The sequence below is a fragment of the Gallinula chloropus genome (genome assembly GCF_964237585.1).
Source record: "Gallinula chloropus genome assembly, chromosome: 5".
Classification (NCBI taxonomy): domain Eukaryota; kingdom Metazoa; phylum Chordata; class Aves; order Gruiformes; family Rallidae; genus Gallinula; species Gallinula chloropus.
In genome coordinates, this window is record NC_140090.1 from 7575989 (window position 1) to 7593195 (window position 17207).

At 38.5% G+C, this 17207-nt stretch overlaps 1 protein-coding gene across 1 annotated transcript in view; it reads left to right on the forward strand.

Annotated features, from left to right (window-relative positions):
* Positions 1-17207, forward strand: part of TMEM163 (transmembrane protein 163) — a gene marked incomplete at both ends in the record, with an annotated part of 91861 nt that overhangs the window by 57734 nt on the left and 16920 nt on the right. Inside the window, one exon of the mRNA XM_084265292.1 lies at positions 14524-14620. Within this exon, the coding sequence (XP_084121418.1) occupies positions 14524-14620 (97 nt within the window). The remainder of the gene's footprint in view (positions 1-14523; positions 14621-17207) is intronic.

Consider the following 17207-nt stretch of genomic DNA (forward strand, 5'->3'; position numbering starts at 1 on the left):
CTCCTGTTTCTGTGTGCCTACCACACTTTGCCTTCGTGCAGGAGCTTGTGCAAACTCTGCAAAAGCATTACTCCTGTTTAGCAGAGTAAGGTCTGTCAGAGTGATTTGAGTTTAGTTCTTTATCTGTGGGTATGTCTTTTGACTTAAACATGACATTTGTCTGGGTATCCTAACATAGTAATGGGAGGTCCTTGAGAAAAGGCAATGGAATTGCCAGTTATTATCCAAAAGTTCCTGTTTCACTAACTTGACAGCAAGAGACTGACACAAAATCTGTTGGCATGGGTGGAAAGCCTTTCATGGAAGGGCAGCACTAGATCTAGTGCTAACAGTTGGCTGTTGTTGAGAGAGAACATAAAGATAGAACAAAACCCAACCCCCCTAGAAAAAGACAGAGAATACAGCCTGACTCATGATGTGGTATGAACTAAACACTTAGACTAAAATGCAAAGATGTAAAAGAACTGTGTAATCTTACTTTAAGATGTAGCCATATGGAAGTTAGAGATGCAACATTTCATGAGCTAATACTCGGAATGAACAGAACAAAACTATTTGCTGTGCCAAATTCTGCTAAGCTGAGCCAGTGCATTTCCATCTTACTTCAGGGGAACTGTAGTGCTGAACCATCACGACAATTTGTCCTGCTGAGTTTAATATCTTTCATTTTTAGTAGTTTGTTTGTTTTTTCTCATTTTCTGGGGCATGGTAAGAAGGTACTTTTTCAGCATACATGTGAACTAAGTTATACAGTGTATGTCTTTGTTCATTCTCATGGTGGTTTAGATGTAGCAACTGCAAAATATATTTTAACTTCCCTTAGTGAGCTGCCCCTCTTGAAAATTATTTTATATTGATGGCCTGAGAAGCTAAAGGTGGCAGGCTTCTTATTGATGGGAATTTTCCTTGTCATAGTGAAAAAGTGTATCTGGTTGTGTTCAAGGTATGTCTTAAATTATGATGAAATGTTTATTGTTTTATTTTTAAATATACCAAGTGTCTTTGAAACGATAATGTATGTTCGTCAAGATAGGGTATAAAGCACTGCAAGACTGTAGGCTGTATGAGGCACTGCTTGATTCTTCCCAGCTGCCTCGTTAATGAAAGAGTGTGTGGGAGTGGGATGAATTTGATGTGTTTGTTACTGGTACTTTTTGGATGGTTTCACACTTCGCCATCTTTCTGTCTTGGCAGCCAAATAAAAGAGGGTAAAACCAGGCTACTACGTTTTCACTTATTTTTAGAAGAGTGGTAGAAGGAATTGTGTGTCTTGAGGAAATCAAAAAATTGGGAAGGACCATAGAGATCTGGAAGGAGAGTCACAGTACATAGTTCACAAGAGCTTAACTGCTCAGCATGATCTTCTGGGAGGCAAGTTAAAATGCTGGAAACATCTATGTGAACGTAGGAAATGTCTCTTGTTTGATTCCTTCTACTCAGGAAAACAGTACCTTCCTCATGGTAAATTGAGTACGTTGGCAGCCTGCTCAGGTTAAAGGGAGTAGTGCTACTTCTTGAGCTATAAAGCAACATCCTTATGGTTGCATTACACTACAGCTTTTTTTTCTCTACCCCTTTTTTTTCTTTGCTAATGGGTTTTGTTTGAGCTTGTATGTTTGGTATTTCAAAAGCTAACTCTGTGCAGCATATTTAACGTAGTGATTCTTGACAATTGCAGCTGGTGTTTAGTATATATTATTTTGTTGATGGTACCAAGTTAAATTTTGTGTTTCCCAAGAACCAGTCTGTCAACATCTTTCTTAACCCAGTGCCAGAGTAAATAGGAAACCTTACTCATAATGAGCAAGCTGGATAAAGCCAAGAGCAGAAAGCTCACGTTTCTTTCACTGTTGAGGTTTGGGGTTTTTTTTTGGTATTGCATATGTCAGACTCAGCTATCTTTCCTTTATTATTTTAATAAGAAAATGAAATTGTGTTATGGCAAATAATTTCTAATGATCTTATGGTGCTCTCTGTTCCTATTATATAATGAATGCAGATATATCTGTCTGTTTGTTGTGGGGTTTTGTTTGTTTGTTTGTTTTTAAATATTGGTGAAGCTGTCCTCCAAAACTTTGGCAGTAATATTAAAATAAGAAGAATTACCCTGTGGCAGATGGGGGTGCAGGTATCACCTCTGCTGGGAGAAATAGTCATTGCTGGTCTTGTGATTCTGGAATGCTCTATCTTTATGGCTAGGATGACACTTTACCTGGAACTGTAGGTGGCATCAGTTATCTCAGTTTCTTAATTTATTTTGCATATCTTTTCTTACCTGATGTTAGGTTTAAATACAATGCATCAAGAATTGGGAATGTCTTGCAGCCTTTGCAGCTTTACAAGTAGTCATTATTTACAAACATTGCTGTGTGTCAGTAACTCCACTTTGATCTCCATACATGAAACTTCATCTGTAGTAGCTGGATTTGATACTGTCCTAGTACCAAACACATTGGTCAGTGAAAAATACCTGTCTGGAGGCTTTGATCCTCAATGGGTTCTTAAATTATGGGGAGAATGAACCTACTTTCACATCCAGATGAACACAACTGTGTTCCACCTTAGTTTGAGCTAAAAGCAATCTCTAAGAAAGGTATTTGAATGCTCCTGAGAGACAGAGTAAATAAGAGACCTGACTGATAATGAGCATGTTGGATGCAACTATTAGGAAATTTCTTGTATCTTTCACCACCCACTGACAAAAATGTACATCTTGGTTCTAATCTCTGTGTGTGCATCTATATATATGTATATATATACACACACACATGCACGTGTATATACATCTTCAGTTTATAAATGCTCAGCACTGTGTCTTTTTTCTGTCTGATGAAGGAAGAACTTGGTGGTTCACTGGGGTTTTCAGTTGTCAGAGAACTCTAGGAATCCATTCTGTGAATATCTATACATGTGGCTTATCCATTACATAGTGATATGTAATGAAGTGGGGAAGGAAGGGAATATTCTGACCCTTTCCTAGGGTCAGAATTTTACCACTAGGAGTGAAACTTACAGCTATGTAACTGTATGAAATGGGAATTAGGATATTTAAAAACATTTTATGAAACATAATAATATCAACAGTCCTTTTAGAATATCCAATAACTGCAAAATTACCAGTGTATACCCATCCCTTTCCTTGGTTGCTTGGGACATTCCTGGGTTCATACTGTGTCAGCTGTTTTTTCACAAGACCTGCCTTGCATTCAGGTTTTGATTCTAAGTAACTTCTGCAGGTAAATTGGGCAGTGCAGCAAATAGGCATATTAGTGTTTCAAATACTGCCACAGATCTGTGGATGTTTATCAAGCACAAGGATACAGCTTAGAAGAGTTTTGCTTTTATAACCTTACATCTTCTCAGGCCTGTGACCTTTGCAGAAGCCTAGTGAAGTGATTAGAAACTCTTACTGGTTGCTTAGTTACCTTCTATCTGGAATTTAAACTTAAGTGAAGAGCAGTAATAAAATAATTTGTACAACTCTCTGTATGGTAAGTAGACAACCACTCAGTGTCGTGTATGCCTGAAGGAACTGTCCTTTGTTGTGGTGTTCTCTTTGTCATCACAGGTATTTTCTGGAAAAAATACTCCCTTGGCAGATTGTTCTCCTGCTTTTTACTTTCTGGTGCAGTTCATTTCTGGAAGATGGGGGAAAATCAGATATGTACATGGTATCCTTCCTCAGTTGCTAGAGAGGAGTGCTGTATGGCTTCATTAAATGATACCTTACTGCTCTGCACCACATTATCTCTGAATTGCAAATCTACTTCTGCTCTGTAGTCTCCTGTCCAGTTGCTTATGGCCTAGTACCGAGCACTCCAGTGGCTTTCATCCTACCAGTGGTTTTTGCTTTGAGGAGGATTATTGGAATTGCCCTTTATTGCTGCCCTGTGCTGATTCTGCAAAGAGCAATCACCATTGCCACCTCCAGCAGAGCCATGTCTGCTGATAAAAGAAGTGGGCATGTCTGTGTGGCTTTTGGGTACCTGTGGGGAGTTTATATAAAGGCTTCTTTCTTACTGAGACAATGTGATGACAGTTTGGACCCTAAGACAGGATGAGCCTTTCCTTCCAAAGTGATCAATGCCCCTTTTTCACTCGTGCTTGTGTTCAAATGACACCCCTTGAGAATATTTACCCCAGGGTTTGGTCATGGGGAGTCTTACTGACATTATACTACATATATGTGTATTACAATTAGGCATGGAGTATGGGGACAGTGATGTATTCTGCTCTTGCACCCAAAAAGCTTAAAAGAATTAGAAACCACCGTTCACAGGAGGAAATGGCTGTCATTCTGCCAGGTTATGTCTGGCTCTTCTTTTTTTCCCCTCTGTTGCAAATAAGAGGGCATACTGATCTGTATGGTTGCAGGATATATTCTCTCTTGGTTCACAGAATTAAAATCCCCCAATTTTCAGTATTAGGACTGTATTTAAATGTTCTTGTTTGGATTGGCTTTGCTGTACTGGTTAGCCCAACTAAATGAGCACTGTCTATTTAGGTAATGTTGAATGAAAATAATCCTCTCAATGCAGACCCAACATATCAGTCACATTGAAAAAAACTGTGGATAATTTTATCTGTGCCATATATACGAAAGAGACTTGAAGCACAGATGGCAAAATCCACACCTACCCACAGTTCAGGGCAAACCTCTGTGGCTGGAGGAAAAAACTCTTTGTGATGACTGAATGGAATAGCAAAGTGATCTGGAAAAGTGTTGAACGCCTGGAGATAGCCTACAAACTGCAAATAGCTAAGAACATCCCTCTGCAGCTCTTGTTTAGTTCTCAGCCACCATGAATTGGTCCTCACGTGGCACGCACTAATCTCTTCTACCCAGTGGAGCATGGTGTAGAGTTGGCAAAGTAAGTGTTCACCTATGCTTGTATATCTGCTCTACAGGAGGAGAAACAGAGTTTCCTTTTAACCACACGGAAAAATTGTAAACCATTCTGAAATATTCAGTCAAAATACTACATCCAGGTACAGTGCTAGACACAAACTTTCAAAGTGCTTCTTTAAGTTGACTTATTAAAATGCATGATTTCTCCATCAATCCATCATCCCATATTCAAGCAAAAGTGAAGCAATTGTCAACTTTGCTCTTATCCAGGCAAAATACATGTATACATACATTTATGCACACACAAAAAATCCTCACACATAGAATTTATATTAAATATGAAATAGCAAATGTATATATTTATACAGTCTAAAATCTGTTTCTAAAAGTGTGGCATCTGTAGACTTGGCAATGATTTTACTGGAGCTAGATGTAAAATCCATCTTATTTACGAAAGCCTTTCCTTTTACTTCACTGATACTTGATTAGGCAATATTTGTGTATATTGTCTAGGATTCATAGCCTCATATATATCTATCAGAGAGGTGGTGGTGTTCTGTACTAGAATTTGATGATCACCGTAAAAATGACTTGAGAAATTCTCAAAAAGCTTTAATTTCCAGTTTCAGGGGCATAACAGACTATCCAATCACCTGCTACAATGCTAGGGGAAGCAATGAGCTCTTCACAAGCTAGAAAATAGGTCATAAGAGTTTTCAAAACCTGAGTTGTAGAAATGTCTGTTAGATTTTATTGGTAGATATTTAATACCTGGAAAATCAAATTACTTATGGAACTGTTGCCCCAGTTCAGCTGCATGATTTTAAACACACTGTTCTGCAGTGACTACTTGAACTCCTGGGGATAATAAAAGTTTTAGAAGGCCTGTAACATTTTCAACATGAAAGGATTCCCTAGCATAGCTAATCTGTCTCAAGTATGAACAACATTTCCCCTGCATGCTTTTAAAGAAGAGGTTAAGGCCATATAATAACACAATATTTTTTTTAATATAATAATTGAGAAATTGCCTTTTGATGATCATTTGGACTGTTACTTGGATTCTGTTTGGGGGGTTTTTTGGGTTTTTTTTTTTTTTTGGTGGTAAGAAAAAGGAGTAGATGATGCAGATTCTGACAGTTGGAGGTAGATTATGGACCTCTGTGATAAACATTGAGCTCACTTCATTGCTTTTATAGTGTATTTTAAAATGACTCTATTCCCTCTTTACCCAGCAACAGACAGATGTAAATACTCTGAATATCTGTGGCAGCTCTATAGTTCAGTTCAAGACTTCCAAAGTAACTAAACCTGGTAACAGATAAGCTACATCACAAACATAAACAAGCAATGTAACTGTAATTGGACACAAAGAAGCTTCAGATTAGCAGTGGAGCATGACAGAGAAGCAGGAATGTCAAGACTGATGCTGATATTGCCTCTTTTGCCTGCATATAAGAGCAATATGCCACAGTGGCTAGGAATTGTTCATTTTAGAGTAAGCTCTTTGATGGATTTGAGAGACAGATTTTACAGTCTTCACAGTTCTGGATGTCACCATAATGAAATACGTGGCTAGAATTATCTCAGCAATATTGCAGAGAGGGTAGCAAGGTACAAATGTTACTGAACAGCCACATTGTGATTTTAATGCCCCTATCTTTAAAAAACAAACAAACAAACAAACAAAAAAAAAGGTAGCTGAGCTGTGCTTGTGACACTGCATCTGAACAGGCCCTTTCCTGCCTGGAGGTGTGGTACCCAACCACAGAGACTGACTCTGCTGAGTCTGGGGTGTGGGCAGGGGTGGCTGTTGCTGTGCTGACATTCGTAGCATAGCTGCTTAGGTCTACTGCTCCTGTTTCTTTACATGCTCTTCCTTGGTGGCAGGAATGGTCCTTGCTCAATTATTGCTGTTTCTCACTTGTGTGACAGCAGATGAGGATGTGTAGATAGCAGAGAGGCTGCTGTGGATGGGGAAAATAGTTGTGAGGAGAAGAAAAGCTGTGGGTCTCTGGAGAACATGGATTGCAGTTAAGAACACGGGAAGAGAAAGCCAACCCTTGGCATGTCAAATGATGGCAAACCAGTACAAACACTTTTGGTCCCTTCTCTGTGAAATATCCTCTGACTTTTTCCCCTTCCCATATTCTTTGTCCACTAACTTAGTTCTGAGCCCTCTTCCATTTTATCTACCATGTTCCTCTTCCTCCCCATTGTCTAGAACCCACTGGTTTTCCATGAGAAAATAATTTGTTGGTGACTAAAAGCTGAGCTGTTTTCTCCCAAGTTCTCACCCTTTGAGCATCAGCATTCAATTTTGTCCACTCTTGAGAAATCTTGGGCTGGCTGTGACTGGAATTTTGTATTTGGCTACTGTCATCAAACTGTAAGAGCTTCCATAATGCAAATATTAAATGAAAGTAGGGCTAACTTTTGTTTAAACAGGCTGACTGCCTCTCATCTGGAAGGTGATTATTGCAAACTCCACGTTACTGGTGAAGGAGCATTCACAGAATGCAATTTGTATTTTTTTTTTATGGGAACAAAGAATGAAAACAGGAGGACCAGCAAAGCTGAGAGAGAAAAAGGTTCCTGTGATGTGGCTAGACACAGAAGACTATTGAGAAAAATGTAAAGAGAGATACAGAATTAGATAGTGAATAAATACTGTGTGCTTAAAAATGTCTTCCTAACTCCTGACATAGCAAAAATTCCTTGGGTAATTGCATTGTGTGTTGTGCCATGTGATTCTCCTGAATGATTCTATACGTGGTATTCACTCTGTCACCCACTAATAATAAAATCCTTTCAAATCATAGGGAAACAGGAATTAGTACATTTATAGTTTTTTTATTGAAGTAATTACTTTTATTGTTTATATTTTTTGTTCCTTAAACTCCAGAGATTTCATTAGTGGGTTTATTCAGAGATTAAATCCTGTATCCATCAAAAAACTGATTTGCTTAGCTTTGCCAAAAAAGCTCACATTACTCCTGGGCTAAGAGCTCATACTGCTCTCATTGGCCTGCAGCTCATTTTAATGTTAAGTTACAATTCCTTACAAAGTAATAGTTTAAACACTACCTCTTCATTACAGTGATGAAAACAGTCTGTAGAGATTTTAACATTTCCTTTTCTGTGGGCTATTAGTAACCATTAGTACTGAAAGATCTTGACAGAGCCTGCAGAGATAAAGATTTTGTGAATAAAAATCTGTAGGATCATAGGATAATTCAGGGTGGAAGGTGCCTGGGGAGGTCTCTAGCCCAGGCCCTTGCTCAAAGCAGACTTAGCTATGGGATCAGAATAGTTACTCAGAGCTTTATCCAGTCAGGTTTTGAAAACTTCCAAGGATGGAGATTCTGCAACCTCTCCAACCTCTTCAGGCAGACTGTTCCACTACATCTATGGCAGAAAACTAATTTATCTTAGCAAAATATACCACGGTGAGATGCTTAACAATGAAAAAAATACAGTATTAAAATAACCTATGGTCAACTGGTTCTTGGAAGCTAACAGAATTGTATGTAAGAATTAGGAGTATTGTCTTTTATTTATAGTATTGTAGCTGCTAGAGAATTGGATTATGACCTGAAGCTTGTTTTGGTGGCAGATTTGCAAATGTGAGAATACATGTTCTACGTTAGGAATATTAATAGAAATTCGAGTCATTTATAATATCTTTTCTCACAGTTCTCTTTTTCATGTTTATCTCTGTAGCTCTGCTGAAATTATTAAAATATTAATATTAATAAGGTAAGAAATTGTTTTCAAATATAAAGTAATCTTGGTACAAGAAAGAAAATTTTTTTACAATGAGAGCAATCAATAACTGGACCAACCTCTTTGGGGGCATGGTAGAAATCCCATTGCAGGTGGTTTCCAAATTGAGATTGGACTGGGAGCTAGATAATCTCATCTGGGGTCCCTTTCCCATGGACCTTGTGCCAGATGATTTTTTGAGGTCACTTCCAACCTGGGCTGGTTTGTGGGTGTGTGAGGTTCTTTACACTTGTAAAAGTGATTAAAAAAATGCAATAACTGAATCAAAAAAGATCAAGTAATCAGAGATATGGAGATGAATCAAAAAGGTGGGAGGATAGCACAGTATTTGACAAGAAGGTTAGGGTTTTAATACTGCATTTAATTCTATCATATGCTAACAAACCTGGGAAGTTATTAGACTGCTACTGAAAACCTGTTTTTATTCCACACAGTGTCATCATGTTTCAGGGACTGTTTTAATGAACTTGACGTGTGGTGGTGAAATAGGTTCCAGGTTGTAACAGACATACTACCAAGTACATGAGACCCTTTCCCTCTCCACTGCCCCAAAATAACTGTCTCTAGGAGCTGCTAACAAAAAGTTAACACATTTTTTTCAGACTGTATTTTTATGTATCACTTATTTTTTTTGCTGAATCCTTGAATCTGTTGTGCCACCTTTGCTGCACATGAGTGTCAATTCACTGGAGAGGAATAATTATCAAGAGCTTCACTACAAACCCTTGTTGGTATTGTGCCACTGTATTCCATTTGCCAGAAAGGTAGGAAAACAGGAACACTTACCAGTCACCCTTCTGTACCTTACCACAGATCTATTTTTGAGGTAGTATATAGCAGAGCTTGTCACTGGGGGTGTATTTGTAGCTTTATTATTAATATCTATTTCTTTTTAAACAAATGTTAGAAAACAAGTAGCTGAGAGTCTTAAATCTGCAGCATTCAGGTGGACTGCTGCTTACATGGAAGAGCAGTCCCTTTGGCTGGAATGGGTCAGTGAGTAGTCAGTGTGGCAAGAGTCATGTTAAGGTAAAATTGCTTTATTATGTTGTAGAGTAATCAGCATCTGAGTGAGATTAGTCTTTAGTTCTATGATGGAAATACTATAGAATTTCAGTCTGTAGGGAATCATAACAAATAATTACAAATGTAGGGCAGAATTAAGGATAAATCCCTGAATTAGAAAGCTTTTTTGCTGTGTCTGCTAGATGCAAATGAATTGAGTAGTTGGACTTTTTCTCCTTAGGAAATTAAATTTGTGATAAAAAGAGGAAAAAAAATAGTTAACTTACTAAGAAAAACTTGAAATTTGAGTTTGTGGGGTCTGAGCCCCTCAATCTCACTGTTTTTCAAAGCTACTTGTTTTAAAAGCAAGTAGTTATGCAAAGCAACAACTTTTTGACTTATACTATCAGGTGCTTACAGTGATAGATTTCCTTTTCTTGTTTCTGTAAGAGTTGTGAGAATTTGTCATCAAAATGAGAAATTGCATCTATTAGACCTGTGTACAGGGAATGCCTTATGGAAAAGATGAGGTGGGAGCTGCATGTCATGTAATGCAGTTACACTGATCTTATTATGATGGATGTGTGTGCAAATATCCAGGACTGGTGTAATGCAAAATAGATATTTACTGAGTTGTATAAATATAAGAGGTTTCTAAGTTATAAATGGGATGTTTATGGGTTGCTAATATCTTCTGGATTTTCAGATAGAAATACTGCATCAAAAACACATCAAGAAATATCTCCAGCAGATCATGATCTGTTACTGTGAACTATAGCAAACTAAAGAAGACTTGGTGGCTTCACCATTAAAATTGCAATGCTAAATTTTCTTTACTGGCAATTCAAATTACATTACACTCCTAGTGCCATTGCTCTAAGAAAAAAAACCTTTGGAAGTTTGAGATTTAGTTCACATAGGAGTTGATTATTGCCTGGATGTCAGAGAGATGCTCTTGCCTTGTCCTTTCTGGATTAGTTTAATATTCTTTAAACTATACTGAAAGATTCCAGAAATCTTACTGCTTCTGAAAAGAAAATCATGGCTTTCCATTATGTTTTAAAATGTTTTGACTAAATGGCCTCTGTTCCTCTTTCTTTTTAGAAGCAGTTTTACATGGAACTGAAGGAAATTTCACATTCATGCATTCTTCATTTGACCTGACAGACCTGTAGTGATCACTTATTTTACATTATAGATCAATTATATCTCTAATGATGTAGTAGCTACTTAGAGGGAAGCTCTTACACTAACTTAGGTAGCAATGGCTGTAAAATGAGTACACTATCTCCAGCGGGTGCTGGAGGAGTAAGTAAACTGTACTGGTGGCATATGATACACGGAAATGTGTTCATCCTAGGGGTCACTGGATAGAGACAAGCCTGTCTTTTAGCAAAAAGATACCAACATTTTGGAATATGAGAGCATTAGGTGGACCACCAGTTATTCCAGAGTGCCTGAACTGCTGACAGTCAACATAGAGGAGCTTTGACATTGAGGAGAATTTATTGCCCCAGCTTAGAATCACCATAGTGTAAAATCTTCACTGGATTTTCAGTCAAACCTCACGTCTGTACAACTCTTTCATTAATTTTTATGGGTACTTCTGAGCTGACTTGAACTTGTTTAGAAACGGCAGTTGGCTCATCTAATTTAATGGAATGTTATTAATGAAATTGCATTTGCCAACAACCTTGGCATTAACACCCTTCCTCTGCAGTTGGAAACACTATTTAGTTACAAACCAGTCGAGTAATTGTCAGCAGATGGAAGTTAGCAGGCTTGTATTAAAATTTTCATTGTCTAATGGCTTGAAAATAAACCAAGCTTACAATAACCAATCACAGTTTGTTCATTATGTATTACAGTTAAAATTTCAGATTAATTTTTGGAGGTTTCTTATTTTGTACATTTGTACTTGAATTTTGCATGATTTGCAGTCTAGGTAGAAATTGTTTTTCTGGCAAATGAGTTTGAAAGAAGGAACTATGCAGTATCTTGTTCTAGTGGTTTTTCAGATAAAGTGATACATGCTCAAGAAGACAAGAAACATGTATTTTTGAACTTAAAGTACTATGCCATTACTCATGAATTTTGCATGGCTGTGGATTCTGAAAGTCAGCATATACAGGAGAAGGTAGGCTTGCTAAATAGGATGACTGAATGCTGATTCAAACCTCAGACTGCATTTCTGTCTGCTATTAATACCCTTGTCACTGTTATTAACATCTTCCTTTTTTCTTTCTACTTTTAGCTATTTCTGGTTAAGTAGGTGTTTGGGAATTCTTTTGACACAGTAAAACTGATCTGGGGAGTAAGAGAAGCAGCTCAAGACTGCTGAAGTCATTACTTATCTGCTGACATAGGCAAAGATGCAAAGTATTTGCTGTTAGGCTTGGGTGGTTGCAGAGATTAGAGACAACTCCAAACTTTCCAACATAACATTGTTCAGATTGGAGAACTGACTCCAGCCAGTGGTCAGAGCAAGTGCTGGTTCCCTGGACACATTAGGCTTGTGCCAGCAAGGCTCCTGTCAGCCTTGCTGGTCTTCATCAGAAGATGTGTGCAGGGAATAGGAGGTGTGCTTAGGGAAGGTGAGAGTGCTTTGCTGTCTTCTTTCCCATACTCTTGGTATTCAACACACGTATTAGCACTAGGAAGTTTAATCCATTGTGTCCAACTCACTGAATTGTGGTTATGTTGGTTTAAGCCTGCTGGGAATGACAGAAAAGCTTGTCTGTCAGCAATGCTTTCAGATGAAACATCAGCATATTGTTGGATGAAGTGTATGTATCTTAAGTCAACCTGTCACTGGCTCAGCAAATGGCCTTAGGCAAGTCTGTCAACTTTTGTGGACCAGTTCTGCGTTCAGGTTACCTAATGCTTGCATTTACCCCAGGTACATGAGCAGAACTTTTAGTATATATTTCTGTACCTCATTTTAAGAAATAAAAAATTACAACTGTGAAGAGTTGTGCAGTTTAAATTTCTTAGGTTATGGCAGTACTGAATACTACAGAAGTAATACATAAAGTTTGTTCTGAGAAGTTTTGAGTTTGACAGAAGTAGGTCAAGAGGCTCTGGACAGGTCTCTGGAGTCATCCATTCTGATAGAGTGAAACTTCCAGTCTCTGAAAGGAATCTATTGCAGAACAGGGACCTGCTTACAAATATGCATTGGAAAATGGAAAGACCTCTAATTTTCAGTTTTACCTTTTGGGAGATGAGTCTCCTCCCATCTGCATTGCCCTTTAATGATCACCTCTTGCTATAGGATTCACAGAATCCATCCTGTGAGTTTCTCCTCTATCACAGATGATAAGCCAGTTGTGTTTGAGTCTAAGGGAAGGACTCTACCATAACCAGACTGTCACAGGCCTGCTTTTGACCACAGGTTATGTTTAAGAAGAATGAGGGCTGTGTTGCCATTTACTACAGGGGTGTTAAACATCTTTTGAAATTGCTGTGGCAGAGGTTTGCCTACTTGAGATGAGTAGTTCATCTAGAATAGCACTACATTGCTAGGAAGGATGCTAGACTTATGTTATCTGTACTCTTCTCCAGAAGGGTACTCCCCCTTACTGAGAACTTGTCTGTAGGATTATGTGGATTGCCCAGAGTGTGGTTTAGTGTCGCTTGAGTTGGGGAATAAAATAACCAGCTACTTGCCTGTGCCAGTGCTGCAGCTGCGTCTTCTGACTTAGGCAGAGCAATGCCAGTTCAAGTACAGCCTCTAGATTGAGCTTGATGTGAATGTTACATGTGCTGCCAACCACCAGATGGCCTGATGCCTGAGTTGTTGAAAATAGTACCATGGTACCAGAATAATTATAGCATCTGTAAACTCAATTAGCAAATAGGTATCAAATAATGAATAACAAAGGAAGTAGGGCTTTTGAAGAAAAAGATACAAGTGATTCTTCTTAACTACCATACTTTAAAATTGCTCTTACTGTATATCTTTAGTAAAAGGTTTCATATGAAGAGCTATTATTTCAAAAATTATGGTTATATTAATACTGTAGTAGACTATCACTTACTGTTTGTGTAGGGGAAATCAAAGGCTTATATCCCATTGTATGTTATGGCAAAAGGAACTCTCTGAGTAGTATCAGTCCATATGTTTGAACAAAAGTAAGAGTTTTGTTTTTCACTGTGAGGTTCTGGGTATGCATTATGTGCTTACTAAGTCTTCTTGTGCCTGTGTCCTATATAACATTTAACTATTCTGTTACTTCTCCTCATTAACCCATTTGTTTGCTTGTTATAAGACTGGGTTGTAAGCTCTGCAGAGCGGGTATGGAGAGTCTAATTCTGCACAGCATCTGATTCTGATAAGATTTTGATGCTTATTTAGGTTTTGAGAGATCTTTGGATAGCCTATGAAGTGATGCACCTACCCACACTTTTCTCTTCTTTTACTATCTGCACTTAAAAATGTTTTTTCTTGGAGATTTGGGGAGGAAACAGATGTTTCAGGTTCTGTTATGCTACTGATCAGACTTAACAAACATCTGTCCTGGTTTGGTAAAGAGAATGAAGTTCCCTTGATTATTTCTAATGTGAGATCCTAGCAAAACAAATAAACAGAGAGAATCAGACCTCTAGAGGACTCTGTGATAAATCATCAGGGGCAGAAGAGAGGCGTCTTTCTCTCTGGCTCTGAAACATCATCTGGTCTGCCCTGTTTTCTCACACACCTGGGTTTTAAAAGCTGGGAAGGACCTGGACTTTATATTCTCTTCTTTAATTCCAGTTTCTATCCTTAGCTCCTTAAGATTTTATTATTAATATTCAGTAGTGTGTTATCCTTCAGAAGTTTGAAAATTGATAACTCCAAATATGTTTTTAACATTTCTTTTTCTTTTTTTTTCCCCCCTCAGAGCTTGTGTTATCTTGGGTGTCATATTCCTCCTGTCATCTATATGTATTGTGATCAAAGCCATCCATGATCTTGCGAAGAAGGTGCTTCCGGAAGTGGTAAGGTGATTCACATTCTTTAAAATGTTCTCTTTATTCCCTACACTGCCAGTGAGACTGAGAAAGGCCAGTGCCTCCTTCCAACAAGCCCAGCTGAACTGGGCAAAGCTGTAGGAGAATGCATTTCCTGCCTGGCTGCGCAGACTGGTCCTAGTTTTCAGGCAGTACTTTTTCTTTATGTGATGTAGTCTAGACTTTATGGGTTTTTATAGGCTTGAACCCATCTCTTCTTCTCCATGGTTACCTTTATGGGCCAAAACCTTCTCAGCATAATCACTCAGAGCTTTTATACAGGAGTTCACTTACAGAGAGGTCCCTCTAGGCTTGATGAAAGTAGCAGAACTTTATGAGAAGAATGTTTCCACATTTAACTGTTCCAATGGCTTTAGTAATTTATTTTTAATGTGGAAAATTCTGGTTTTGGATTGTATTTTTTTGTTTTCCAGCTCTTGCCTCCAATACCAGAGCCATGCGCGAGTAGCAGGAATGAAACAGGTGAGGGGAGCATGTTGGGTGAAAGGACTGGCTCACCATGGAACATCACAAAGGGCTTTTCTCCTGCTCTCTGCTTTCTTTTGGTTATGAAAGCCAGCACCTATCTGGCCTATAGAGCAGCTCTCCCCAGCAGCCTTTCTCTCAGCTCTGCTCTGTCCTGTCCTACTTGCTTCCTTTCAATACTGGGTATTGACTTCCCTGAGCTCTACTCATCCAAACCAGCTACTCATTGGGAGAGCCATTTGGCAATAGTTCCAGTCTCAGAAGAATCTTGCAAACTTTCTGAAACAAAATGAGGCTTCAGTTCAGTTACTGTATATACAACCTGACTTAGACCTCTTGTGTTCAGTCTTCTTGAAGTTTGGTCTGTTTGTAAGTGCAGGCAGGTTTTCACATTGGGCTTCACCCTGCCAAGTACCACTCTCAACACATCACTAGAGAAACCTACAATCCTTGTTTTAAACCAGGAGATGGAGGCAGAGCTGGAAAAAAAAAAAAAAAAAGCCAAAATGGAATTTCAACTTGTTGCCCACTGTTAGCAGTGCAGATGACCTACCGAGTCGTGTGCTCCCATGGAAACTTCCAAGAAGCCAGACAACTAGAGGAACTTATTTATAGTAATTTAGCAAAACTTGGGCCAAGTGAATAGAATAGCAAAAGTCCATAAACTCATGCATTAGTGAACTGCTGCCAGGTGCATTGTTTGACCACAAGTCATGTTCTCTTTCCAATTTACTTTTCTTTTCCAGTCTTCATAATTTACCGCCTCCTCACCTCTGCCAGCATAACAGCACATGTTGTTGTTCACCAGCCTGGTTCTGTCAGAATGATCTAGGTTAGCTTAAACACTTTGAATAGTCAGTTCTTAAACTCAACTAAAACATTTTGACAAAACTGGGTTAGGGAGTGAATGTGGATGCCATTGAGCAGTAATGCTGAAGGAGATCCTGGTAGGGGTGAGGGGAGACCCTGAAGTGATGGCCAGCTAAAGGAAAACCTCCTAACTTGGCATTACCCAAACAGAGAATACAGCTACAGTTTGACTCTTGTTTAATTAAAAAATATATATATATATACATATATATATGTAGTCTTGACTCTGTGAAGCAGAAGTTGAATAAGATGGGAGGTTACAATAATAATTAAAACACCCACTTGGTGAATTTATGTTAGTGTAGATCAGATAAATATTCATGTGTCAGTGATTCATTGGGAGCAAATGCCCTAATAACTCCAGTAGCAGCAACAAAAATGTAAAAGGTGTGTCATCTGTATCTCATTCTTCCATCATTGCAGGTAGATGCTCTTTCTTATTGGGCAGAAATGTATCCTACTGCAGCATACATGTTATTTATGACTTGCAGTCATGTAGTACTACTTTTTTTTCTTTCTTTTTTTTTTTTTTAATTTTTGAAATGCATTTACAACACGTTAAAGTGTGAAATCAGACCTCCAGAAGGGCATCCCTGAAGAGAAAGTCCCATTACCTTTCAGGTGTCCTGTAAGAGTAATTTGTACAAATTCGTTTTGTCTCGGATTGCCTTGTATTCAGACTTCTCACTAAAACTGTGCCAAGCAGGTAAAAGTTAGGGTGAATGCTTCTTACATTTGACATGGTATCAGAATAAATAGATAATCTTGTTCTGGGACATTGGGCTGAGTGTTCTTGTCCATTTAGGCAATCAGCAGTTTGAAAGCTATGTCAGGCAGGGCACAGACTGTGGCTGGCTGGTGGCAGGCTGAAAGCTGCATACACACACGTAAAGGAGTTTCATACCTTGCCATTCTGCCTGGAAAATAGCTCAGAATAAGGGGTGAAAAAGAGATGGTACTTCTGCTCTGTGTGTCTTAGATGACATGGCAAGGTTTCTCATTTCAAAGTCTTTCAGTGCATCTCCCTGTGGGAAAAAACTGATTCAGTGAGGGTTGCATGACAGGTGAAATATCTCTGTGTAAACTAAGAGTAACACTGAAAAATGTGGAGACCGAGCATTGCTGCTGCAAGTCATGGCCAGTGAGCTGTTATGTGTATGAGTTGCCACATTAAGAACAGTTGGGGGAAAAGGACATTGATTAATAGAAACCTTTTCAG